General features: G+C 39.6%; 1 protein-coding gene and 1 pseudogene across 2 annotated transcripts in view; one reads left to right on the top strand and one right to left on the bottom strand.

The window, feature by feature from the left end:
* Positions 1–23,368, top strand: part of CENPF (centromere protein F) — a gene marked incomplete at both ends in the record, with an annotated part of 67,489 nt that extends 44,121 nt beyond the window's left edge. Inside the window, 8 exons of the mRNA XM_080699582.1 lie at positions 1,590–1,725; positions 4,124–7,512; positions 9,390–12,239; positions 14,083–14,235; positions 14,939–15,098; positions 16,473–16,949; positions 18,989–19,167; positions 23,162–23,368. Coding sequence (XP_080555708.1) covers positions 1,590–1,725; positions 4,124–7,512; positions 9,390–12,239; positions 14,083–14,235; positions 14,939–15,098; positions 16,473–16,949; positions 18,989–19,167; positions 23,162–23,368 — 7,551 coding nt within the window. The remainder of the gene's footprint in view (positions 1–1,589; positions 1,726–4,123; positions 7,513–9,389; positions 12,240–14,082; positions 14,236–14,938; positions 15,099–16,472; positions 16,950–18,988; positions 19,168–23,161) is intronic.
* Positions 23,369–24,943: 1,575 nt separating this feature from the next.
* Positions 24,944–25,676, bottom strand: LOC308265106 (small ribosomal subunit protein uS2-like; annotated as a pseudogene). Its single transcript has one exon. The product of its transcript is annotated as a small ribosomal subunit protein uS2-like (transcript).
* Between the last annotated feature and the right edge of the window lie 1,822 nt (positions 25,677–27,498).

Below are 27,498 nucleotides of genomic sequence, written 5' to 3'. Positions count from 1 at the left end.
TTTCCAAATAAAATATAAAATAGTTCTGGGAAAGTAGCCTGGAGATAGAAAGCCCCTGCATTCTACCCCCAGGACCACAAAAAAAAAAAAAAAAAAAAAGAAAGAAAATTGGGAAGAAATGATAATAATGCACTCTTGTCAAAGGTGTTCTGTCTTTCACATCTGTTATCTCAATGGATGGGTAATTATTCTGAGCCTAGAGAACAAACAAGCGATTACATTTCCTATAGTCTAGCAATGCTAACTTAAGTCAATAACATCGTTCCACCTTTGTGATCTTTCTTTGCAAAACTGAACACTGACTGGTGTGTGTTAGCCTTGGGATCCTTTGGCGCTGCTCTTTAGTTCTGATTGATATCTTAATTTGACAGAATGTCAGTTTCACTAGTGGAAGGCAGGCAGGATTGGGATATAGGAGACAGGATTATAATACACAGGTTCTGTCTCATTTTAATGATGAAGTGAATGTATATACATGAACAGAGAGGCTGCCAACAAGTTTTCAAGTACTTTTTACTAGCCAGATTCTCCCTCCTCTTGAATTTGGCTTTGCTGCATCGGTACCCATCTGCTGGTAGTAACCAGATTGATAATTGAAGGCAACCTTCCAACACAGCATTGCCAGGGCCATCTGTTTCCTAACAGTGCAGTAAGGCAGGAAGGTTTGTGGAGGATGGGTCTTAATTGTTTCTTTAAGATTCAGAAATTTCTCCTTCTCAAGAGGGATAGTTTTGGTAATTTTGAAATGTGGGTTTTTTTTTTTTTTTTTGCGGTATTGGGAATGGAACCCAGGGGCATTCTACCTCTGAGCTATAGCCCTAACTGTATTTTTTGTTCTTTACTTTTGAAACAGGGTCTCACTAAGTTGTGGGGGCCTCACTAAGTAGCTGAGGCTGGCCACAAACCTGCAATCCTCCTGTCTCAGCCTCCCAAGTACTGGGATTATAAGTGTGTACCATCATGCCTGACAGTATTATAGTTTATTAACACACTAATTTGTTGTAAAAATATATTTGATCATAAGTGCATTGGTGGTATAATGGTGAGCATAGCTGCCTTCCAAAAATATATTTGATCAATTAGGTGTGCTGGGACTTTTGTCTTCCAGAATCTTCAAAATTGGTTTTTCCTTATGAACTATCTCTTTTTAACAGGCATATCACAACTAGAAAGCTCAAAGACAACTTTTTTTTTTTTTGGCAGGTCTGGGGTTGGAACCCAGGGGCATTCGACTTCTGAGCTACACCCCCTGCCCTATTTTACATTCTTTACTTTGAAACAGGGTCTCACTGAGTTGCAGAAGCTCTCACTAAGTTGCTGAGGCTGTCCATGAACCGTGATCCTCCAGTCTCAGCCTCCCGAATGCTAGGGTTACAAGCGTGCGCCACCACGCCGGGCTGAAAAACCGTTTTAAATGCATGTTTTTCAAACCCTGAAAAGGTCTACAGTTGTTAGTTACTGGAAGGGAAGGTGTGACTCCTCTCCTAGCAAGATAAAAAGACAGTTTTGCTAAGGACTTTTATTAAGGTATAAGCCACAATATGCTTGAATATTTTTTTGGATCATAAAAAACTAAATGTGTATTTTAGGAGATGAAAAAGGAAAATGGTCTCCTTAAGAGTCAATCTGAGCAAAGGACCAGAGAAGTCTGCCACCTGGAGGAAGAACTCAGGAAAGTCAAAGTGTGCTTAAATCAGAGCCAGAGTTTTGCAGAAGAAATGAGAGGTAAGTAAACTTAGTATTTTAATGAGTCCTGTAAGATTACCCAGTGAGGGATGATGGATGACATTAGCACATTAGAGAAAGCTCTTTGAATTTTTCCATATATTCACCCAAAAAGATGCCTGAAGTTGATGTGGAGAAGGTTTTCTCTCCTACCTTTTAGTTTCCAGAGTGTAAAAATTGGAACACACAGCCGGGCGTGGTGGCGCACGCTTGTAATCCCAGCATTTGGGAGGCTGAGACTGGAGGATCGCGGTTCGTGGACAGCCTCAGCTACTTAGTGAGGCCTTCTGCAACTCAGTGAGACCTGGTTTCAAAATAAAGAATAAAAAATAGGGCCAGGGATGTAGCTTGGAGATCGAATGCCCCTGGGTTCCATCCCCAGACCTGGAAAAAAAAAAAATTGGAACACACAAAGTCCCCAGATGCATGGTGTTCAACACTTTGAAACCATAAGGATAAATATTGCTACACAAAACTGAATTTTCAGTGTGTTTCTCACCCTAGAGTGCTATCTTGGTGTCGCAAGTGTGTTTGTTACATCCAGATAGCTCCTTATTCAAGACTGTTTCCCTTAGAATGGAAAAACCCTGTTTTAAATGCATGTTTTCCAAACCCTTAATGACCATTGTATTTTGATGATGTACATGATTGATTTTATTTCCTGACTTTAAAGTTGAGAATTATGCTGTATATAGCAAGTGGATCTGTCATTTGTTTCACTTTTTTTTGTTTGTTTGTTTGTTTCTGGCACATGTCTTTTATTTACATTTTTTTCTTACCTAGGGCTGTTTGTGCATCATGTATTTAGGATTTCTTTTAACTGACCCATAATATATATCAGTATGTGATGGGGTCTTGCTGTGTTGCCCACGCTGGTCTTGAACTGGGCTCAAGAGATCCTTCTGCCTCAGCCTTCTGAGTACCTGGGACTAAATCTGCCCAGAAAGTTTTTCATTTTCCATGACAAGAAACAGAAACGTCAATCTTTATCTTTTCTTCAGAAAAAGAGTAAGAATGTATAATGCCCAGGGCATTTTCAGTGTTGAGTACCATTGTCACTGTTTGAGGTACTCATGAGCAAAGTGGATTGAAATTCCACAAGCCATCTGTGTTTGGTGGGTTGACTTGAAATTAGCAGACTAGGAATTTGTATGGTTGTCATTGTATATTATATTTGAGATTGTAATGCATGCAACCTCTATTATTTACTCTAGAGGTTCTCAACTTTCTTTCCCAACATATTTGAGGAATATGAAGCCTTCCTATCACTGTTCAGCAAAAACATTGTGTTTATTCCCAACTAGAAGGAGATAAGGGTGGAAGTGAGATGTTGGACAGAAAACAGCGTGGTAATGGAAGCTTCCAGATGATTCTCATATTGTCTTACCATCCTAAAACTGAGAGGGCCTGAAATGTGGATGGTATCATTTTCTAAGAATACTCACATATAAGCTTTGAGAGTTAACTAGTATGTAGCATCATGGATATTTGGCTAAAATGGTGGAGTGAATAGTTATTTATTTTGGGGGGGGGCATTAGAATTACCTCTGAGTGAAGTGGGTATTTGTATTTTAGTACTGGTTTCCTAGCTTTCTCCCTTTGAGTAAATATTTCAAAAGATGGAGGAAATACACATATATACAGAAAAAAAAGGTAAAGTTTCAAGTGCTCCGGAAAATACTCCCTTGATATGATATTTTTTATTGCAACTTTTTTTTTTTTTTGAGGTTTTGGGGATGGAACTCAAGGGCATTCTACCTCTGAGCTCCACCCCCAGCCCTTCTTTTTTATTCTTTATTTTGAAACAGGGTCTCACTGAGTTGCAAAGGGCCTCACTTAAAAGCTGAGGCTGTCCATCAACCAAGATCCTCCTGTCTTAACCTTTCAAATTCTGGGGTTATAAGTGTACACCACCACATCCAGCTTTATAGCAACATTTTTATTAAGCTGCTTGAAAGATTAACAATTATGTTAATAATCTTTCTCACTGTCTTTATATAAACTTTGGTAATTATCAGGTGATTCCTTTTCCATGATGAATATAAGCAATAATGTCAATTTTTACAGGGCCTCTGAAGGTATTTGTTTGTTTGAATTTAAGAAGAATTCATTATTTAAAAATTTTTTTTTTTTTTGTAATGCTGGGGATAGAACCCAGGGCCTCTCATATGCTAGGGAAGTACTCTACTTACTGAGCTACATTTTTTAGCCCTTTTTTATTTTATTTTGAAATAGGGTCTCACTAAGAGGCTGAGACTGGCCTTGAATTTATGATCCTTTTGTTTCAGCCTCCCAAGTAGCTGAGATTATAGGTGAGCTACTGTACTCTACCAGATTTATAGAATAGGTATTTATTAAAAACATTGACAGCTTTTTTTTTTTTCTTTCTCTAAAATAGCTAAGAATACTGCTCAGGAAACCATGTTAAGAGATCTTCAAGACAAAATAAACCAGCAGGAAAACTCCTTGACTTTAGAGAAACTAAAATTTGCCTTGGCTGATCTGGAAAAGCAGAGAGATTGTTCTCAAGACCTTTTAAAAAAGAGAGAGCATCATATTGAACAACTGAATGATAAGTTAAGCAAGATAGAGAAAGAGTCCAAAGCTTTATTAAATGCTTTGGAGTTAAAAAAGAAAGAATATGAAGAATTGAAAGAAGAGAAAACCCAGTTTTCTCACTGGAAAAGTGAAAATGAAAAACTTCTAAACCAGTTAGAATCAGAAAAGGAATGCTTGCAGAGTAAACTTAATCACTTGGAAACCTGCCTCAAAGCACAGCAGATAAAAAGTCAAGAATACAATGAAAGAGTGAGAACACTGGAGATGGATAGAGAGAATCTCAGTGTGGAGATCAGAAACCTTCACAATGTCATAGACAGCAAGACAGTGGAGGTAGAGACACAAAAACAAGCCTACATAGAGCTGCAGCAGGAAGCAGAGTTGTCAGACCAAAAACACAAGAAGGAAGTAGAAAATATGTCTCTGAAAACTTCTCAACTTATTGGGCAAGTTGGGGATCTAGAGCTCAAGCTTCAGTTACTGTCAAGTGAACTAATGGACAAAGACCAGCATTACCAAGACTTGCGTGCTGAATATGAGAGCCTTCAAGATCTACTCAGATCCAAGGATTCTGCTCTGGTGAAGAATGAGGATCTTCAGAGTTGTTTAGCTCTTGAACAGCAGCCTACAATGAATAACACCTTTGCAGATCTAAGGGGAGGACAAGGAAGCGTGCTTTCAGAAAGGAGCGAGTGCCAAGTAGATGCAGATCAATGTCCAAAAAATTCGACTCTCTTACAAAATAGAGTTGTTTCACTTGAGTTTTCCTTAGAGTCTCAAAAGCAAATGAATTCAGATTTGCAAAAACAGTGTGAAGAGTTGGTGCTAATCAAAGGAGAAATAGAGGAAAATCTCTTTAAAGCAGAAAAGATGCATCAAAGCTTTGTAGCTGAAACCAGTGAACGCATTAGCAAGTTACAGGAAGATACTTCTGTTCATCAGAATGTTGTTTCTGAAACTTTAGTTGCTCTTGAGAACAAGGAAAAAGAGTTGGAACTTTTGAAAGAAATGTTAGATGCTGAGCGAGCAGAGATTGAAGAATTAAAAAAGAGCAACCATCTACTTGAAGGCTCTCTAAAGGAGCTACAACTTTTATCTGAAACCCTGAGCTCAGAGAAAAAGGAAATGAGTTCCATCATTTCTCTAAGTAAAAAAGAAATTGAAGAGCTGACCCAAGAAAACGGGACTCTCAAAGAAATTAATGAAAATTTAAGCCAGGAGAAAATGAATTTACTCCAAAAAAATGAGAAATTTTCAAATTGTATAGAGGAACGAGAGAAAAGTATTTCAGAATTATCAGATCAGTACAAGCAAGAAAGATTACTTTTACTACAGAGATGTGAAGAAACTGGAAGTGCATTTGAGGATCTCAGCGAAAAATACAAAGCACTTCAAGAAAAGAACTCTGAATTAGAGTGCTCGCTAACTGAGTGCACCAATGTTTGTGAAAATAGAAAAAATGAATTGGAACAACTAAAGGAAACATTTTCAAAGGAACAACAAGAACTCTTAACAAAATTAGCTCTTGCAGAAAAAGGAAGCCAGAAATTAATACTAGAGTTGGGGATAGTGCAACAAGCTCTGAGATCTGAGATTACAGACATCCAAAACAGTTCTAAGAGCGAGACTGACAGTTTAAAGCAAGAAATAATGGCTTTCCAGGAAAAGCAAAACAAGTTGCAAAAGGAAGTTAGTAACTTATTACAAGAAAATGAACAACTAAAGTTAACAAAACCTCAACATGAACAGCAGCATGTAGAATTGGAACCAATTAGGGACTGTGTGAAAGAAATAGAAAATGAGATAAGTAAATGTAATCCTCAACTTCAGATGGGTCTTGAAGTTAGAGACATTTCTCCAGATAGTTATACTACAAAGTTTGTGCAATTAGAAGCTTTGATGAGAGATATGGAATTAAAGCTTCAGGAAAGTGAGAAGGAGAAAGAGCGCCTGCAACAGGAATTAAAGGCAATTAGAGGAGAATTAGGAACTGGAAATTTGCAAGACAGTTGTTCACAGGAAATTAGTGGCCTTAATGATGGTGAAGATTCAGAAGAAAAGTACATTTCAGTGCTTCATGAATTGTCAACAAGTCAGAATGACAATGCACACCTGCAGTGCTCTCTACAGGCAGCAATGAACAAGTTGAATGAGCTAGAGAAAATGTGTGAAATACTGCAGGTTGAAAAGTTGGAACTTGTCTCTGAGCTGAATAATTCAAGATCAGAGTGCATCACAGCAACAAGTAAAATGGCAGAAGAGATAGAGAAACTAGCAAATGAAGTTAAAACATTAAATGATGAGAATGGTCTTCTCCAGGATGAGTCAGTGAAAGAAATGCCAGACAGTGAATTTGTTGGGAAACAAAGTGAACAGACATCTGTATCCCTGAATCCTCTGGATGATAATAACTCCTATGAACCCTTGACCTTGTCAAACAAAGAAGTTCAAATCTACTTTGCCGAATTACAGGAGAAATTCTCATCTTTGCAAAATGAACACAAAATTTTATATGATCAGCACTGTCAGATGAGCTCTAAGATGTCAGAACTACAGTCCTATGTTGACACATTAAAGTCTGAAAATTCAGCCTTGTCTGTGAACATGAGAAATTTGCAAGGCACCTTGGTAAAGGAAATGAAACCAGAGGAGGAGCGTGTTTTGTCGCTGTCATGTTCTGGCCTTACAGACAGCCCCAGTCTGACAAATTTTGGCGAATCCTCTTTTTACAAAGATATTTTAGAACAGGAGGAAGACGTATCTCTTTTGAGTAGTTTAGAAGAGAGTGTTTCAGCAAACCTGTCTAATGCAGATGAAGCATCTTGCAGTGGTCTAGAAGAAGACACTCTAACCAAGAAAGAAATCCCGTCTGTCCCTGTGAAAAGTGTAGAAGAACTTGAGGCTCTCTGTCAGGTGTACTTGCAGTCCCTGAAGGATCTGGAAGAGAAAATTGAAAGTGAAGGAATTGTGAAAAATAAGGAAATTCAAGAGCTTGAGCAATTACTAAACTCTGAAAGGAAGGAGCTTGACTGCCTTAGGAAGCAGTATTTGTCAGAAAACAAGCAGTGGCAGGAGAAGCTGACAAGTGTGACTTTGGAGATGGAGTCCAAGTTGGCAGCAGAAAAGAAGCAGACCAAGCACCTGTCATTGGAGCTTGAAGTAGCCCGGCTCCAGCTGCAAGGGTTGGACCTGAGTTCTCGGTCTTTGCTTGGCACTGATGTAGAAGATGTAAGTACCTGGGACTTAGGTGCTAGTTCTGTTGGCATGACTAGTAGGCACTCAGGAAATGTTTGATGAATTGAAATTGATCTGAAATCTAAATTAGAATAATTTTAGGGCTTAAGGAAATAACACCAATATACCAAAGTTTTTCCAAAACCAACTATAACTTTAGATAAATGAGTAAACCTTACTTGAGGAATAAATTTGTATAGTGAATAGATTTAAACTACTATTACTTATATGAGAAATTATTAAAGATTCTTATAAAATCTGGAGAAGTATAATATGGAGTCAGAAAATCTAGGATATGTGTGTTGATATTAGTCATTTAAAAAGACATTTTTTCACTCTTAGAATATATATTTATTCAGTTACTTTATATATATAAATATATATGAAGTTATTTTATATTATTAAATTATTAAATATATATAAAGTTATATACAATATATATTTAACATGTATTATATATAATATATAATATATAAATATAATATATTTAATATATATTATATAATATATATTAAATATATATAAATATATATTTATACATATAAATATATATAGTTACTATATATATATTTATATTTAGGGGTCTGGGGATGGAACCCAGGGGCAATCGACCTTCAAGATACACCCCCTACCCTATTTTTTATTATTTATTTTGAAACTGGGTTCTCACTGAGTTGCAGAAGGCCTCACTAACTAGCTGAGGCTGTCTGCAAACTGCGATCCTCCAGTCTCAGCCTCCCCAGTGCTGGGATTACAAGTGTGTGCCACCACACCCGGCTCTTATTCAGTTACTTATGATGGTGCTTTCTAGTTTACCAGCTTAGAATGCTGTACATTTTACAAGTCCCACTCTATCTACTCTGTATGAGAGTGGGTCATGGTGAGGTGGTATCAGGAATAATTAAAATAGTAGCTCCTCATTTTGTAGATTAGAGGGAAGTGAAACAGATACATATCATTTATCTAAGAATGTGGAGTGTAAGTGTTGGACCAAGTATGAGGTACTTGGGCTGGGAATCTGGTCATAGAACTCTACTGCCTTCTCTTAATAAAGAATATCAGAACCAGGCATGATGCAGCCACTTAGGAGGCTGAGGCAGGGGGTTTGCAAGTTCAAGGTCAAGCCCGGACAACTTATTGAGATCCTTTCTCAAGATAAAAAAAATTAAAAAAGAACTGATGATGTAGCTCAGTGTTTGCCTAGCATATGTGTGAGGCCCTAGGGGGCGGGGGAACTCCAGAAAGAATATAATAAATACTGAGGTTGGAAGCCAAACATTTTGTGTATAACATTTTAGCCTCTCATTTGATGATCATAAAGAAATCATTATCTTAAGAGTTATCATATATATATGTGGTCCTGGGGTTCCTGGAAGCCCTTCTACTTCCGGGCTACACTCCCAGACCTACTTAATATTTTTATTTGGAAACAGGGTCTCATAAGCCAGCGCGGCTGGCTTCAAACCTACGTGATCCTCCTTTCTCCGCCTCCCAAGCACAGGGATTACAAGCGTGCGCCACCACGCCCGGCTAGAATATTCTTGAAAGGAAGAAAAGATGAAATTTCCCTATGTTAAAATTTAATTGGTAAAATGACTGATCTGAAGGATTTGTTTTCATGATAAATACCTCACTCAGAATCTTACATGTAGGTGAAACCTATTGAAGGTTTAATTGTGTTGAGTAGTTGGACAAAGAGAATAAAAATATGTGGTGGGAAATAGGCTATATAGAGAGATGTACTTAGCAGAATCCAGATACCATTTTCTATAAAGTAATAATTAAGCCTACTGAGTCTATTTTGATTCCTCTTAAAATATTAAACACCTTCTTGTTATATATATATACATACATATATATTATGATTACAGGCTGCTCGGGGACAAAATGATAGCAGTAACATAAAAGAATCAGAAGAATATACTTCAGAAACTACAGAAAAAACACCCATTCAGGACACTCATCAGATTTGTGATGAAGATGTTCCACAGGACCTTGGTTCAGAGATCAAGAAAATCACTGAGACTGGTGCGGTCAGACTTGCAGAAGAGAGTTCTAGGGAGCAATCCTCAGAAACCAGTTATGAGACTCCAGCAGAAGACAAAGCTGAGGGCTGTTCAGAATGCATTTCTGAATTGTCCTTTTCTGGTCCTAATGCTTTGGTACCCATGGACTTTCTGGAGAATCAGGTGTCTATCCAGAATCTTCAACTACAGGTGAAAGAAACATCAGATGAAAATTTGAGATTACTTCACACAATAGAGGACCAAAACAATAAAGTTGAAAGTTTGCTACATGAAATAAAAGAGTTAGACTCAAAATTTGATTTGCAGGAGATGCAACTAAAGACCAAGATTAAAACATGCACACAATTGGAAAAAATAGTCGAGGAACTCAAAAAAGAAAAATCTGATTTAAGTGAGAGATTGGAATCCTTTTCTTGTGATAACCAGGAGTTACGCAGGAGACTAGAAGCTTCAGAAGGCCTGGGTTCTAATTCAGAAATGGGCACAGATGAATCATCACATGAAGTTATTGAAGGTGATGTAGCCAAAGTGCATGACACCTGGAGAGAGAGATGTCTTGATGTAGAAAATGAGCTGAATAGGATCAAGCGTGAGAAAGCGAGGATTGAACAGCATGCCCTCTCCATGGAAGCTGACTTGGGGATTGTTCGAACAGAGAAGCTACATTTAGAAAAAGATAGTGAAAATAAGCAGAAAGTTATAGTTTGTCTTGAAGAACAACTATCGGTGGTCACAAGTGAGAGAAACCATCTTCATGGAGAATTAGATACTGTGTCAAAAGAAAACAAAGCACTGGACCAGATAGCAGAAAAGATGAAGGAGAAAATTCAAGAGCTAGAGTCTCGTCATGGTGAGAGTCTCCATCACATTGAAGTGGTAGAGGCAGAGGTCAAGGATAAAACAGAATTACTTGAGACTCTGTCCTGTGATGTCGCTGAGCTGCTGAAAGACAAAGCTCATCTCCAGGAGCAGCTGCAGTGTTTGGAAAAGGACTCCCATGCCTTGTCCTTGGCAGCAGGTGAACTGGAGAGCCAAATCGGACAACTGAACAAAGAGAAAGAATTGCTGGTCAGGGAATCCGAAAGCGTGCAGGCTAAACTGAACGAGATGGAACAGGAAAACCTGACCATTTCCAAGGCATTGGAGGTTGCGCTGATGGAAAAAGGTGAGTTTTCAGTGAGGCTGGGCTCGACCCAGGAGGAGGTGCATCAGCTGAGAAGAGGCATCGAGAAACTGAGCATCCGCATTGAGGCCGATGAAAAGAAGCAGGTGCAGGTCATGGAGAAGCTGAGAGAAAGCCAGCGTGAGAATGATTCGCTGAAGGATAAAGTGGAGAATCTAGAGCGGGAATTGCAGATGTCAGAAGAAAACCAAGAGATGGTGATTCTTGATGCCGAGAATTCCAAAGCGGAGGTGGAGAATCTAAAAGCACAAATAGAAGAAATGGCCAGTAGCCTGAAGGTTTTTGAATTAGACCTTATCACAGGTAGGTCTGAAAAAGAAAATTTGACAAAGCAACTACAAGAGAAACAAGGCCAAGTGTCAGAATTAGATGAGTTGCTCTCTTCATATAAACACCTATTAGAAGAAAAAGAGCAAATGATAATGCAAATAAAAGAAGAATGTAAGGCTGAAGTGGCAATATTTCAAGTACAATTCAAAGAGGTAAATGAGGAAGTAAAAACCTTGTTTAATGACCGGGAAACCTGGAAGGCACAGGAACAGAATCTAGACCCACCAGGGGAAGAAGTGCATCAGCTGAGAAGTAGCATTCAAAAGCTGAAAGTCTGCATAGAAGTGGATGGACAGAAGCAGCTCCAGGTCTTGGAACAACTGAAAGAAAGTCAGCATCATGCAGATATGCTTAGAGAAAGAGTTGAGAACCTTGAAAGAGAACTAGAGCTATCAGGGAAAAATCAAGAACGTGTGGTTCTTGAGGCAGAGAATTCCAAAGCAGAGGTAGAGACACTACAAGCAGAAATACAAGAGATGGCACAAAACCTGAGACTTTTGGAATTAGATCTTGCTCGAACAAAGTCAGAAAAAGAAATTCTGACAAAAGACTTACAAAAAGAACAAGAACGAGTATCTGAATTAGAGACACAAAATTCTTCATTTGAAAACCTGTTGCGGGATAAAGAGCAAGAAAAAGCACAGATGAAAGAAGAAACTGAAACTACAGTAGAGAGGTTTCAAACACAATTAAAAGAGTTGAATGAGAAAATGGAAGCCTTGTGTAATGAGCAAGAGGCCTGGAAAGAGAAAGAACAGAATCTGAGTCATCAAGTAGACTCTCTTGAACTTGAAAAGGCTCAGTTGCTGCAGAGCCTTGATGAGGTAAAAAATAAATATGTTATTTTGCAGTCTTCTATGAATGGTCTCATTCAAGAAGTAGAAGATGGCAAACAGAAACTTGAGAAGAGGGATGAAGAAGTTAGTCGGCTAAAAGTTCAAATCCAAGACCAAGAGCAGCTCCTCTCTAAACTCTCGCAGGTGGAAGGGGAGCAGCAACTTTGGCAGAAGCAGAAAATAGAGCTGGGAAATCTGACTGTAGAATTGGAGCAGAAGGTTCAAATGCTGCAATCCAGGAATGACACTTTGCAGGACACCTTCCAAGCACTGCAGCATTCTTACAAGGATCTTGAGAGGGAACTGGATCTGACAAAGATGGAAAAAATGTCCTTTGTTGAAAAAGTAAGTGGCATTATCTGTTTATACTTAGATAGTAGTCACAATGGAGGGAAACCACTTTATGAATGACAGTTCCTTCTAGATGCTGTCTGCTGCATTGAACCAAACTTCATAAAAGCTTTGTGTTTGTGGGGTCTTGAACTACAGGAAGGTTGAGTAAGCTCTGCCCATAGTGACTGCTTTGACATGTTCTGTGGGGTATTTTCATAGATTAAATCAGGTTTTTAATATGACAGCTTTGGACTATGTACAATTCCTATTTCTTGTTATAATTCCCTTTCTTACAGTACATCAGTGTGGTAGTTTCCCTATACCTAGTTGAGAGCCACTGCTACAGAGAGTATAACCAGGTACTAGTTAATATCAGAAGGGATCTCCTGCCTCAGTCTACCCTTTTCATTTTAAGGAGAAATAACTTTTAATGATATTGATATAATTATAACCAAGGGATATACCTCTTCCTGGGTTGCACCCAGCCTCTTGGCTTCCCATGTTTGTCCTTAAGGCTTTGTGCTTTGAGCTCCCTCATTTATTCTTTCTGTTTGTGCAGTCTCCTGTTTTACTAGCTGATGATTAAAGGGGAGATCTGCCACCAAGAGGCTCAACTATTAAGGAAAAGTTAAGTTTTTTGGCCCACTAATCACTGACCTAGGAAAGTGGTTCTTTCAGATTAATTTATTTTACTACGCAAATAGTTAAAAGAGATGTCCAGGAAATGCAATTCATTGTTACTTAAAAAAAAAAAAAATTGTGGGACTAGGGGTGGAATCCAGAAGCATTCTACCTCTGAGCCTGCCTGCCTCCCTCCCTTCCCTTCCTTTCCCTTCCCTTCCCTTCCCTTCTTTCTTGCAGTACTAGGGTTAGAACCCAGGGACATTCTACCTCTGAGGTATACCCCCAGCTCTATTTTTCATTTTTTGTTTTGAAACAGGATCTCACTAAGTTGCAGAAGGCCTCACTAAATACCTGAGGCTGTCCACGAACCTCCTGTTTTGGCCTCCCAAGTACTGGGATTATAAGCATGCACCACCACACCTGGCTTATTCTTTATTTTGAAACAGAATCTCACTAAGTTGTGGAGAGCCTCACTACTTACCTGAGGCTGGCTGTGAACCTTTGATCCTATCTCAGCCTCCCAAGTACTGAGCTTACAAGTGTGCACCACCATGGCCAGCCATTGTAATTCTTTATTTTCTTCCAAATTTTAGATTTTGTATACCTCACAAAAGATGGCAGTTGTAGAGATGAGACAAACTGTACTGGGCTGTTTCAATTCCAAGGGATACAAACAAAACTTTACTAATCATAGGCACATAGTTTGAGTAATCATAGGCACATTTCTCAAAGATGAGTGGGGAATGGTAGAGATGTAAGAACTGATAATTTGGTGGTGCTGGGGGTTGAACTCAGAGGTATTCTACCTCCAAGCTATACCTCCAGACTTTTTTTTTTTTTTTTTTTTTTAATGGAAACAAGGGCTCCCTAAGTTTCTGAAAACCTCTCTTAAGTTCTGAGGCTGGCTTCAAACTTGAGAGTCCTCCTATCTCGGCTTCCCAAGTACCTAGATTACAGATATATGCCACTATGCCTGGCAAATTAATACCTTTATGAATGATTATAAGACTCAATAATATTATCTGCCCTTGTTATTCTTTTCCTTTTTGCTCTCTCTTATTAATCTTTGCTGATAAAAAAAACAACAGTAAGATTGCCAGCAGGTTTTGGGAATGCTGGTCTAGTAGATTAGAAAAGGGAAGGTGAGCCAAGTTTCATTTCAGTATTGCATGGTAAAGTAAATGTCAGGACAAGGTTGTACCAGAGTGGTTAACTGAAGACTAAATTTCAGATGAATACAATGACTGCAAAGGAAACTGAGCTACAGAGGGAAATGGAAGAGATGGTACAGAAGACAGCAGAGCTGAAAGAAGAATTTAGTGGAGAGAAAAACAGGCTAGCTGAAGAATTGAAAGTGACAGTAGAAGAACTCAAGAGCAGCAAAGTAAGTTTCTTTGTGACAGATTCACCACACTCCAATAATTCAGTGTGCACACTATCCCTTTTGGTTTTTCTAAGACCCTCTGTAATGTTCCAAAGAGTTTTTTAGTTTTAAAAAAAAATGACCCCAGGCTTATGTCATGTGTCATGACCAGATATGTGAAAATCTCCACCATCTACACTGTTATGAGTGTAGAAGGAGCCATGAAACACTATTGTAGGAACCATGGTAGATACTTGGGATGCTATAAAAGGGAATGACAGCCGGGCGTGGTGGCGCAGGCTTGTAATCGCAGAGCTTGGGAGTCTGAGACAGGAGGATCGCACAGGTTCGAAGCCAGCCTCAGCAACTTAGTGAGGTTCTCAGCAACTTAGTGAGACCCTGTTTCCAAATAAAGTATAAAATGGGTCTGGGAATATAGCCTGGAGGTAGAAAGCCCCTGGGTTCCACCCTCAGTACCACAAAAAATTTTAAAAAAGTAAAAATAAAAATAATATTTAAGAAAAGGGAATGACAGAACTACGTTATATATCTGGGAAATGTAGGAAACTGAGTGGAGAGGGATTGTTTTTTGCATCTTCAGATGTTCTGTTTTGTACATAATTCTTGAATTTACAATGTGATTCTTTATTATGTCTTGTAATTGCTTTTCAACATACTTATAAAGAAATTCAATGTTTTAAAGGAAATTGCTTATGTTTTATAGACAGACCATTTAAAATACGTAAATAAGCTGAAAAAAGAAAACGATCGTGCCCAAGGAAAAATAAAATTGTTGCTCAAATCCTGTAAACAGCTGGAAGAAGAAAAGAAAATGTTGCAGAAGGAACTCTCCCAACTTGAGGCTGTACAGAAGCAGAAGACAGGTGGGTGTTAGCTGGGCGCGCCAATTGCAAGGCTGCCTCCAGTGGTGGATTAGCACACTGTGTGTGTGCATAGGAACTGTTTTTAGTACTCTATTTTAAGTGCCAATTTTTAGCAGTATCCGTTTTTTAATTTTTGAATTCCTAACTTAGCTTGGAGTCATTATAGGCTGCAGAATGAAGGCTACATTTTGAAATAGAATTAATTTATCTTTTATAAAACATGCAAAACCCAATGGTGACTTTGGCTAATTGTTTTTTAGGAAGAATTTTTTATATTGATGTCTGTTGAAGTTGTTTCTTTGTGGAAGGCAGATTGGCATTGCTAGTTTTATAAATACTTGATTCTGGTTGAGCTTGGCTCAGACTCCTGGGTCAACCAAAGGGAAGGTGTGTAGAAATGTATTAAGGTGTGTAGGCCAAATAAAACAATAACAACAAAAAACCTGTCCTTGTCACTTCTCTCCACTTAGGCCCCCAGCAGAACCTGCCTCCTGTGTGGATAGATGGTAGCCAGTGTGGTGTCACTTGGAGTGCAGGTCCACCCTGCAGGCTCCCCGGCAGGGAAGAGCCCTGAGAGCTGCTTCGGTTTTCAGGGAGTTTTCCTGATGGGTTTAATGTCGCTGAGGGCAGCTATAAGTTGTCTAAGGCCCTCATCTTTATCTAGTAGACCCTCTGTTTACCTCCAGGTGTTTTCAGGGCCTTTTCACACTTTCTTTGCCACTGGCTTTTTTTGTGTATGTGTGCTTCTGGGGATTGAACTCAGGGGCATTCTACCAACATGCTACACCCCCAGTCCTATTTTTTAATTCTTTATTTTGAAGCAGGATCTCAATAAGTTGTGGAGGACCTCGCTAAGTAGCCGAGGCTGGCTGCGAACCTGTGATCTCCTGTCTCAGCCTCCTAAGTACTGGGATTATAAACATTCACCACCACACCCGGCTCTGCTGGCCGCCTCCTGTCTCCCAAAGCCATCTAATAGATACTTCATGGCTTTTATTCACTTTTGTTGTTCATTCACTTATTTGTTGGAAAAAGTGGATGGGGAAAGGGGAATATAAAAAATTAATTTGATTTCATCTAATTAGCTCTACAAGGAAGTTTAGTGACTTGGCGGAAGTAGAAATCTGAGATTTGGTTGGGTTTTATTTAAGCTATTCCAGTAAGAGCATACAATGATTGTACTAGAATATGTACCTTGATGAGATACTTCCTAAACAAGAATTATTTGATCTATAAAAACATGAATCGACAAAAATCTTCCTAGCCTGTTTAGAAACTTCAAAGCACAGCCTCAAGACTGTCTGTTTCGCAATACTCAGTGTTAAGCAAAGCAGCATCAAGTTACATCATGTGACGGTACTTTATTTTGGACAGGTGCTGTTGTGAATGATAATGCAGATGAATTAATGACTGAGATCAAAGAACTGAAAGAAACTCTGGAAGCAAAATCCAAGGAGGCAGATGAATACTTGGATAAGTACTGTGCCCTGCTTATAATCCATGAAAAGTTAGAGAAAGCCAAAGAGATGTTAGAGACAGAAGTTGCTCGTCTGAGTTCACAGCAACCTGAACATGATCAGCGAAGTTCTCCTTTGCTAAATTTAGATGTTCCAAGGCCATCTCCGGTCCCTTCTGGTAGTGAAAAGAAGCTATCATCTGGCAAAAGTAAAGCTTCAGGCAAGAGGCAGAGGTCCAGTGGGATTTTGGAGAATGGTGGAGGACTAACACCTTCTACCCCAGAGACTTTTTCTAAAAAAAGTAAAAAAACCATCAAAAACTGTATTCACTCTGCCGAGGATGAAGAAGATATTGAGTTTGAGCCAGAGGGACTTCCAGAAGTTGTAAAGAAAGGTATGCATCATTTAAAAACAAAATTGCAGGGCTGAGTGTGTAGCTCAAGGCTAAGCACGCACGAGGCCCTGGGTTCAGTCTCTAGAACCGGCAATACAAAACAACAACCAAAATTATGTGTTTTGTTCTTTTTGAAAAATTAACACATAAAAAGAGGCATTTACTTTTCAGATCCTAAAAAGTAATTCTTATTAGCAACAATCCTAATTAGCTTTCCAAAACATAGTCCACTTTTAAATTGGTAAGTTATATGTAATATTTTTCTTATTGTCATTAGAGAATGACAAAGACTAATTACTTATGCCACACTACCAAAAGAGCAGGTTGATTTGAAAAATGATGGTCAAAAGCCTGTTTCAACTTTTGGGGATTTGAGTCAACCTTTCAGCATTCTCTCTCTGAGTTGGGTTTGACCCAGATAGGCAAACTGGACAGTTGGCCTAAGGAGGCCAGCCACCTTGGCGGGAGCATACTTTTAATTAAAAAAAAACAACAACAACAACAAAAAAAACCCAAAAACTAAAACTAAGGGCCACCCCAAGTGTATACCAGGCTCGTTTAGGAACTGCTTGTTACTGGTTCATGAGACAAAAATGTACAGAAATGGAAAGTCAGAGTTTAAAATTTTTCATAGGAATTTAATACTGTAGCAATGTCCAAGCACATGGACAGATTTTTTTCCTATTTATTCCATCTTATTTCTTTAGTTATGATACTACAGATTGAGCTCAGGGCACTCTCCCACTGAGCTACATCGCGAGTCCTTTTTATTTTAATTTGAGACAGGGTTTTACTAGGCTGGCATTGAACTTGCTCCTGTGTTAGCTTCCCAGGTAGCTAGGATTACAGGCATGTGCCACCATGTCAGGCTCAATCTTATACAAAAACATAATTCCATAGCAGACTGGAAAATTTTTTCTGGGTGATTTTTGCTTTTTAAAGCTTTAAAATAACCAGGTGTGGTGAACGCTTGTAATCCCAGCGTTCAGGAGGCTGAGACTGGAGGATTGCAGTTTATGGACAGCCTCAGCTACTTAGCTAGGCCCTTCTCTACTCAGTGAGACCCTGTTTCAAGAAATAAAAAGACTAAAAAATAGGCCTGGGGATGTAGCTCAGAGGTATAATGGCCCAGGGTTTCAGCCCTAGTATCACACACACACAAAAAAAAAAAAACCCAAAAAACTTTAAAACAACCATTGCTTAGCTCTTAATGCTGTTGTGGAGTGTGACGTGTCATCATTTATTGTCCTTGGGATTGGTTTTCTCTCCTTGTCATCAGTCACCAAGGAGATAATCCTGAAGGAGTTTGAAGTCTCTCTTGGGAAGGCCAGTCCTACCTAGTCTTGTATGACTGTAGGCGTGTGAGGTTGCTGTTTTCATTTTATATTTCCCCTTTTTAAAATTATTTATGTATTTATTTATTTTGCGGGTGTGGGGATGGAACCCAGGGGCATTCGACCTCCGAGCTACACCTCCTGCCCTATTTTTTATTCTTTAGTTTGAAAGGGTCTCACTGAGTTGCAAAGGGCCTCACTAAATAGCTGAGGCTGTCCGCAAACCGTGATCCTCTGGTCTCAGCCTCCCAAATGCTGGGATTACAAGTGTGCGCCACTATGCCCAGCTTATATTTTTCCTTTTTAAACAAGAGCTGGTCTTTTAAATTTCTTTAACCATGAAAACCTCTCATTTTCTCCAATGCACATTTTACAATAAGGCCTGCTGGGATCTTTCACATCTTACATAAGATAGAATATCTACATAGAAAACACAGATTTTATTTTTCTGTGAAAGTGTTTTCGCCCTTTATTTGTTGTGGGTAATTTTTTTTTGTTTGTTTCTAACAAGTGATAGCCTTTTTATTCATTCAACTTAATTACCCTCCAACTATGAAGCAACTGTGAAGTTTAGTACATTGTCCTCTTGCTGAAAGAATTGTTGGCATTACCTTTATTTTGGTTAGAACTTTGCCTAGTAAATGTCATTTCCATTGTATATGGTATTGGGCCTGGCAGTGTTGACAGTCACCTTTTTGCCCTTAGGGTTTGCTGACATTCCAACAGGAAAGACTAGCCCGTATGTCCTGCGGAGAACAACTATGGCCACTAGGAGCAGTCCGCGCCTTGCTGCTCAGAAGTTAGCCCTGTCCCCACCAAGTCTGGGTAAAGAAAACCTTGTAGAATCCTCCAAACCAACAGCTGGTGGCAGCAGATCACAAAAGGTAAACTACTGTGAACATCCATCTCTTATTTTCCTTTCAAGAAATCACAGTGGTATCTGGATCAGTGTTGGATCCTGCACCTCTGGCTCAGGAGCCCTTTCAAGACTGCCCTTTCTTCCTAATATGGTATAAATGAGCCAGAGGATAAGCATTGCAGTGTCTCGCAGCACAACCTCATCTTAGACCCAACAGGCTACTTACAAATAGTTTGCTGGGATATAGCTCTGTTATGGGAAAACTCTGGATTTGTAGGAAGAGTCAAGCATGACTGCTTGGGGGATTTGAAAAGTTAGTTTTCCTTCTGGCCATGGGTATTCCACAGTGTTTGTTTCACACTTGTCACTTTTGCTCACCTGCCTCAGCTACTGATTCTTAATGGCTTTAATTCTTTACTTTTTGCAAAATGCATTATTTCAGTAGACATCTAAAGAAAGAAGTTCTGTTTGTAGATTTCTTTGTTGTGATTATTGTGGATAGGGGAGGATCTTTGTGATCTCTGTGTTCCTCTGAGTACCTTAATAACAGACCAGAAAATACTATTCAAAGCATAGAGAATGTTTGCATTACAGATCTTTATTCCTAATACTGCAATCAAATTTATGTTCACAGGAGTTAGGAGGAGGCAGGCTTGGATTCCTGTATAGGATGTGTCATTTCATAGGTGGATAATTAGGAGCTCCCTTTATCCTTCAGTAAAAAGCAATGTTTATTTCTGTTTGATACTTGAGAGCAAATGAAATATTTGGCTTCTTTAAAACATAAATCTTTGACATTTAGCTAGTACTTTGTTCTTCCATGATCATAAGGCAGCTATTACTTCCTAAAATAATTTGTTTTCTGATTTGTAGAATTAGGTAACTGTGTCTGAGGTTTACCTGTGTCCTCATATCTAATGAAAAGCCTAACATTCAAAAAACATTTATTGAGTGAATGTTAGCTGTGAATGTCTTGAAGTGACCTCAGTAAAACATGTTTATAAAGGTATCCTAGGAAATCATCTTATAAAATCACCACATGGGTCATTTTTTTCCTCCTTTTATGAGGAATTGATGGTAAAAGCAGTATGCATGTGGTGTTCAGATTTATAATTTAGGAGAAAGCTTCACACACTAGGGGGCCTGCTCTCCACACTGCTGTTCAGTCCATTGCTCCATTGTAGTAACCATGGTTTCCTGCAGATCTGTATTCTGTGCATTAGCTGCCTGCAGTTCAGTAGGCACTAGCAGTTATAAATGCTGAGCAATTTGTATACTTGCGAGTGAACGGTGGTGGGTCCTCTTGAGAGAAGGGTGTAGGAGACTTCATAATTAGGTTCAAGCTCTTCAAAACCTAGCCTAGTAATTTTCAGTTTAATTAAGCATTTTCTGATTTGTCCTGCAAATGCTTGCCCATCTGTTAAGCATATTTCATCATTTAGTTAAAAAATATAGAACAAAGTATGATTTTCTAAAGCAGTTGCTTAGACACTAAAGATTATAATTTCTCGCTTAAGGTGACTGGCCAAATTTTGAGAGAGAGAATTTCCTTAGGTCATTTTAATATTTGGTGAGTTCAAAGGGAAAATAAATGGGTAAATTACACGTTACATGTGTATGTCATGAGGTTGAATATGCCTAGGAGCTCCTTAGTTTGTTGGGGACAGAGGAGCCAGTGATTGCAGACTTGATCTCCTGAACCTGGATTTGGCAGTCAGTGCCAGAGGGTCAGCACTAAATCATAAAGCCTGTCATAGATGGCGGTGGTGCTGTCAATGCTGTCAAGGTAGTGCACATGCATCTTCACTGAGCCATCCACCTCTTTGCTGTCTCTCCAATGTGGCTGGAGACATCACTGGTAAGACGGGTATGGTGCATACTAAATACTTGGTGAATTTTGGCCTTCTCTAGTTCTGGGCCATTCTGAGGCTAACCAGCCAATGTGAGGATCAAAGCCACAGGTTTAAACTGATCACAGGTACATTTTCTTCAACTCATTATTACAGAAATTGAGCCTGGAGAATAGAGACAAGGAGTATGCTTTAGGCATTTGATTGGGATTAAAAAAAGTCTGGCTGGCTCGAGTTTTTATTGGTTGTGTTCTCTCTGTCTCTGTTGAACCTAATGATTTAACATTCCTGTATTGGATGCATTCTAGGGAAACCTTTTTCTTTGGTATTACTAGTTGTCTTTCAAAAAAAGTTGTACCAGTATAACTTTTTTTTCCTTTAACTTTCCCTGGATGGTAATTTTCCACTGAGTCTTGGCCCTTCAAGGACTCTCCAGTGTCCTTTTCAGTGTCCTGCACATGATTGAGTTTTAATAGAAGCAGACTTCCCAGGGGTTTGATCTGTTGGCCAGATTCACTATGTTTTCTTGTAATGAAAAGTATTTAACTGCCTTTTAAAGCCACATACTTCTTATAGAAAGGATATAAATGGAAAAATAATTTCCATTTTCCTTTCTTCTTGCTTCAGAAGTGGGTCCCTGGAAGTCATTTTCTGAGGGAGTATCTGTCACATCTTCTCAACATCAGCGCTGAACACTTGTTGGTGTCCTCTTATTCTTCTTCTTTGTTTACGGTACTGGGGATTGAACCCAGGGGCATTCCACCTCCAAGCTATTCCCAGTCCTATTTTTATTCTTTCTTTTTTTTTTTTTGTGGTACAGGGGATGGAACCCAGGGGCATCTTACCTCTGAGCTACACCTCCAGTCCAACTTTTTATTCTTTATTGTGAAACAGGGTCTCACTAAGTTGCAGAGGGCCTCACTAAATAGCTGAGGCTGTCCTCAAACCATGATCCTCCTCTCTCAGCCTACTAAAGTGTTGGGTTTACAAATGTGCACCACCATGCCCAGCTTTATTCTTTATTTTGAAACAGAGTCTCGCTAAGTTGCAGAGGGCCTCACTAAGTAGCTGAGACAGGTCACAAACCTGTGCTCCTCCTCCTTCAGCCTGCCAGCAGTACTGGGATTACAAGCATGTGATACCACGCCCAGCTCTCTTTTTCTTTCTTTTCTTTTTCTTTTCTTTTCTTTTCTTTTCTTTTTTTTGGTGATACTGGGGTTCCTGGAAACCCTTCTCCAGGCTACACTCCCTGACCCATTTTTTTTATATTTTTATTTGGAAATAGGGTCTCTTAAGCGAGCTCGGCTGGCTTCGAACTTATATGATCCTCTAGTCTCTGCCTCCTAAGTGCGGGGAATACAAGCGTGTGCCACCACGCTTGGCCTTTTTCTCTTTTTTAAAGATCTTGGATCTTTTACTGTTGCCTTTAACTTTGGTTGAGTAAAGTTTTTGTAGACTTTGTCTTGCTCTTCTTTCTTTTGATCCCATACATTTTTTCTCTACCATTAATACGTCTCAGCTCCCCTGCCCTCATTAATATTTCAGTATCACATTTTCTGGGTTACATCTTTGTTTTAAAAGACAGGGCATCTGAGAGGGAATTAATATTTTGGGGACTTTATTCTTAGCTCCCTCTCTGCTCTAATTCAAATTCAGTTTGGAAACAAACAATATAAGGAGAATGCTTAAAACACCTTTATATAAGGAACAGGTTCTAGGTCTTATGAATTTTAAAATAAAGCTTCTACTCTTTGAAATTAGTATTACTTATTTGGATTATACTCATTTTAAGTGGCAGCAGGGGCTTAGGACATATGGAGACAGGTTTTGATCTTCATTTTGGACATTTATCACATAATGAAGCATATTGTTAGGGATACAGAGGTAAACAAGGCAGTCTTTGCACTTTAAGAGTTCACTTTCTGGTCTGAAAATGCCTTGGAGTAAGTCACTTGCCATGGGAGTAAGTCTCTGGCCATCAGAGGAAAGTTGGATGACTTGTAAGAGGTCATTCCTGGCATCGTCTTCATTCCTCTGTTAGGTGGGGTTTGTTCTCAGGCAAGAAAATGTCAAATGTATACATCTGATTAACTCAGTGACATAATGCTTTACTTTTTACAAGACATGTGCATGCGATTGAAACCTCTAATAAAGATGTGTGTGTTGCAGGTCAAGGTTACGGGACAGAGCCCAGTGAATCCAGGCACCACCTTCCGAGAACCCACCACAAAATCTGGCTTGGCGGTCAGTTGTCTTCCTGAAAGAAACTCAGCTGACAGCCCCGGAGTGGGCCTGAGAACCACGCGAGGCCAGCCTGCCCTGAGCCCAGACACTGGACCTGAGCCCGGGGGCACTGAGAACTGCAGGGTCCAGTGAAGCCTCAAGGGTCAGACCCCTGGGCCTTGGCAGTAGTTGAACAGATGACAGTCTGCCTGCAGGGACTCTTTTTTTAAAGGGAGCACTTTATCAGGGGGGAGCAAATAATTTCTTCTAATCTAAGTATAGAGCTCCCATTTGTAAGTATTAGAAAAGTTTGAAAGCACTGATCACGTAGTCACTGTGGATAGTACTATGTAAAAGCTTTGGTAATATGTTACAGTAGTGGCAAGCACAATAACTTCTGCTTGTAAGTGGATTTTACATTTAAAATGCCGAAAACATTTTACCCTTCCAATAGATAACTCCCAGGAAATGCAAACTTTTGTTTTATGATCTTTCCTTTACATATGTTAAGGATAAAATAGTTTTAGACGATCAAGAGTTTCTCTGAGCTAAGTAAAAGAAGGGAAAACCATGTTATTTGTTTCTAAGGAAAACATGTACATATGTTCATGTGGGTATATTCATCTTTCTCTTCCAATATGCCTTATAAATTGTTGCTTATACACTCTGTACAGATGTGTGGGGCAGTGGGAGGTGTGTTTATTTCTGATTTGTCTGGTTGTGGGCTCCTTAGAGGTATGGTATATCATGTCTTTCTTTTTTTGTCACTGTGCTCTCTTTTAAAAGACCGTTATAGTTCTTTGGTGGCATTGTTGTGTCTGCTGATGTTGTATTAAAATATGGCCTTTTTTCCTAAATAAATAAATACCATGTTTTGTAAAAATGATTCCTAAATGATACTATTATTTTTTTTATTTTTGGTACTGGGGATTGAACCTAGGGGCATCCTACCTCTAAGCTACACCCTCAGCCCTGTTTTTCACTGTTATTTTGAAACAGTGTCTCACTAGGTTGACAAAAGTCTCACCACTTGCTGAGGCTGTCTTGGAATCTTCAATCCTCCTGTCTCAGTCTCCCAGGTACTCGGACTACACATGTGCACCACCACGCCTGGCTTCTAAATGGTATTATGAATATTGGCACCATTTCTAACTGCAGCAACTACTTATAAAAGTTAAAATACTTGGATAAGTAATACAGTTCTTTGAACACGATACTAACATATTTACTGATTATTTAGGTATATTAAAATGATGATTTAGAAGATCAGTCATAACCGGGCATGGTGACGCATACTTGTAATTCCCAGCGCTTGGGAAACTGAGACAGGAGGATCTCAAAGATTTGAAGCCAGCCTCAGCTACTTAGTGAGGCTCTCAGCAACTTAGTGAGGCCTTGTTTCCAAATAAAGTATAAAATAGGTAGAAAAGCTCTGGGGTTCCACCCCTAGTACTCCCTCCCCCAAGAATATCAGTCGTAAAGAATTGCAGGATAATATACTGTGTCCAGCTCAGTGCCTAGCTATCATGTGTCTACCCATTAAATCATAACAGTAAGAATACAAGTGGGTGGTATTTTCCAGCTCCATATATTGATAAAGTTTTGAAAACATGCAGAAATTACGAGCCATTTCAAATTACAAAACATTTTTTTTTTTTTTTTGCTTTTAAAAACTCATGTTTATTTCCCGCCAACCTCATTTCCACTTCACTGGTGTCTTTAGGCAGCTTAAGACCACTCGGTGGTTGTTCCGACCCACTCCGTGGCCTGGGCGGTGGGAGCTGCAGACCAGTCTTCAGTGGCTGGCTGGGCGCTCCAGTCTTCAGTAGGGAACTGCTGAATGGGCACCGAGGGAACCTGGATGCCCTCCGACCAGTCTGCAACCTCAGGCTGGGCAGCGGCAAACTCGGGGGCTGGTGCAGTCCATTCGCCCTGGAATTCCTCCTTGGTCACCGCCTTTTCAGCAGCGGCCTGCTCTTCCTTTTCAATCTCTTCAGGATCTCTGTAGAAGTAGAGATCAGGCATGACCTCCCACGGGTGCTCCTGGGAGATGGTGCCATGCATGTGCAGGACTTCTTGGGCCAGCATCCACCACATGAGCCCCACAGAGTGAGCTCCCTTGTTGCAGGTAATGGCGATGTCCACGTAGCGCAGGGGAGAGTCTGTGTTGCACAGCGCGATGGTGGGCAGGTTGACGTTAAGACACCTCTGTGAGAGGCTGGTGGTCAGCCCTGGGGTCAGTCACCACCAGAAGACGCGGCTCCTGGAAGGTGACCTGGATCTGGTTGGTGAAGGTTCCAGGAGTGAAGCGGCCAGTGGTCGGGGTGGCTCCAGTGGCCGCAGCAAACTTGAGCACAGCCCGCTGGCCAGTGTTCCTGGAGGATATGACACTGACGTCAGCAGGGTTCTCAATGGCAACAATGGCTATTCTGAGTCTTTTCTTTCTCCATATAAAGTTCATGATTGATTTTTCTAGGTCTCTGAAGAATGTCGCTGGTATTTTAATGGGAATTGCATTGAATCTATAGATCAGTTTTGGCAGAATGGCCATTTTGATGATATTTATTCTGCCTATCCATGAGCACGGGAGATCTTTCCATCTTCCAAGATCTTCTTCAATTTCTTTCTTTAATGTTTTATAGTTTTTGTTGTAGAGGTCTTTTACATCTTGTGTTAGGTTTATTCCTGATTTTATTTCTTTTTGATAAATATTGAGTGGTATGGCTGGGTCAGACGGTGGTTCTATTCCTAGTCTCTGAGAAACCTCCATACTGATCTCCATAGTGGTGGTGCTGACTTACATTCCCACCAACAGTATATTGATGTTTTTTCCCCCCACATCCTTACCAGCATTTATTATTTGTATTCTTGATTGCCATTCTAAATGTAGTAGAATTCTCAGTGTACTTTTACAAGTTTGGAAACATTTGAATAAATTCTTATATCATTGAGTTAGGGTAAGAAAGTTTTCAGCACATGAATTGCTAAAAGATAATTTGTTTTTTACTTTCAGTTCAGACTGATGCTTAACCCTTGACTATATATGTATATATATATATATATATATATATGTGAAAATTTTATATATATTTAAAAATTTCCTTTGCAAATAGGTTTCTACTTTGGATAGTGCTTCAATATTATTAAGCAAACTTAGTATTCATCTAATGAAAGCAATATCTTACTTTCCTCTTGTTTCTGTGGTTGCTCAGAGTTGAGGTCTGGTACAAATTCATTATAAATCATCCCAGGGCTGTCACGTGCTCAAGAGCATGGTCCCAATAGACATTTCTGGGATCAGGCTATCAGAGTTGCTGGCTGTTTCTAGTAACTGGGAGGTTCCACTCAGTCTGTCCCGGGAGTAGTGTCTTGGGTCTGTAAAGCATGTTCGTCTTTTCCTGGGTGTGTTATAGCTCTTGCTTTCATTACAAGAATACTTCTGCAACTAAATGTAATGGGTTCACCCCTCAGTGAATGCAAAGCCCTAAACAACCTGGAGATAAAAGAATGAAGAGACATTATTTGTAGCAAATAAGAGGAACACTGGTGATAATTCTCAAAGCAGTGCCTCTAACCCCCCTCAAAAGAAGCCAAGGGGTGCTTACTGGGAAGAATATTCATATGGGAAAGACTCATGTGGAGGCAGCACATTCTGGAGCACTGCGTTCCAGGTCATGCTACTCCATGCTTTCCATGTTCAAAAATGGTAGGTGGGAAGGTCTCTTGGGTGGAGAATTTAGCATTATAACAAGTAGAGATTAGGTCACTGAGAAGAGGGGCTGGGTTACTGGCTGGTTTAAACCTTTTCCTGTTGTCTTCTCTGGAGGACCTTATCTGAAATCATCACTGGGATGAAAGTTAACTGTCATTTAAAGGGGCAGCAACTCTTACCCCATAAGCATAGGAGCTTGATCTAAAAGTACTTGCCTAGCAGCTAACACTTTTATTTTTATAATTGTAAAGGATTTTTCAAAATCTAAAAACAAAGAGATGGCCAGGTCACTTAGTATTTTTTTCAAGCTGGCAGTATGTGTTATAATGTGAGCTGAACTGCCAATGGGATGAACAATAAATAGACTACATTTCCAGCTCTCTTCCCAGCAATCAGGTACCTTATAAACTAGTTGAGTTACAAGTAAGATCCCAGATGACTAATCGTAGGGTGAAATGGACCACAGTCAGTGAACTGCAAGTCCAGTGCCTTCCTGTACAAGGGGATGTTCTCTTGCATACCCTACAGGAAGCGAAATGGCCTCTTGTGTTATTGGCAGTTGTCAGGAATA

The sequence above is a fragment of the Muscardinus avellanarius genome, assembly GCF_963383645.1.
Source record: "Muscardinus avellanarius genome assembly, chromosome: 7".
Lineage (NCBI taxonomy): Eukaryota > Metazoa > Chordata > Mammalia > Rodentia > Gliridae > Muscardinus > Muscardinus avellanarius.
Note: the sequence above shows the minus strand (reverse complement) of the source record. Positions and strands in the feature narration are given on the sequence as shown.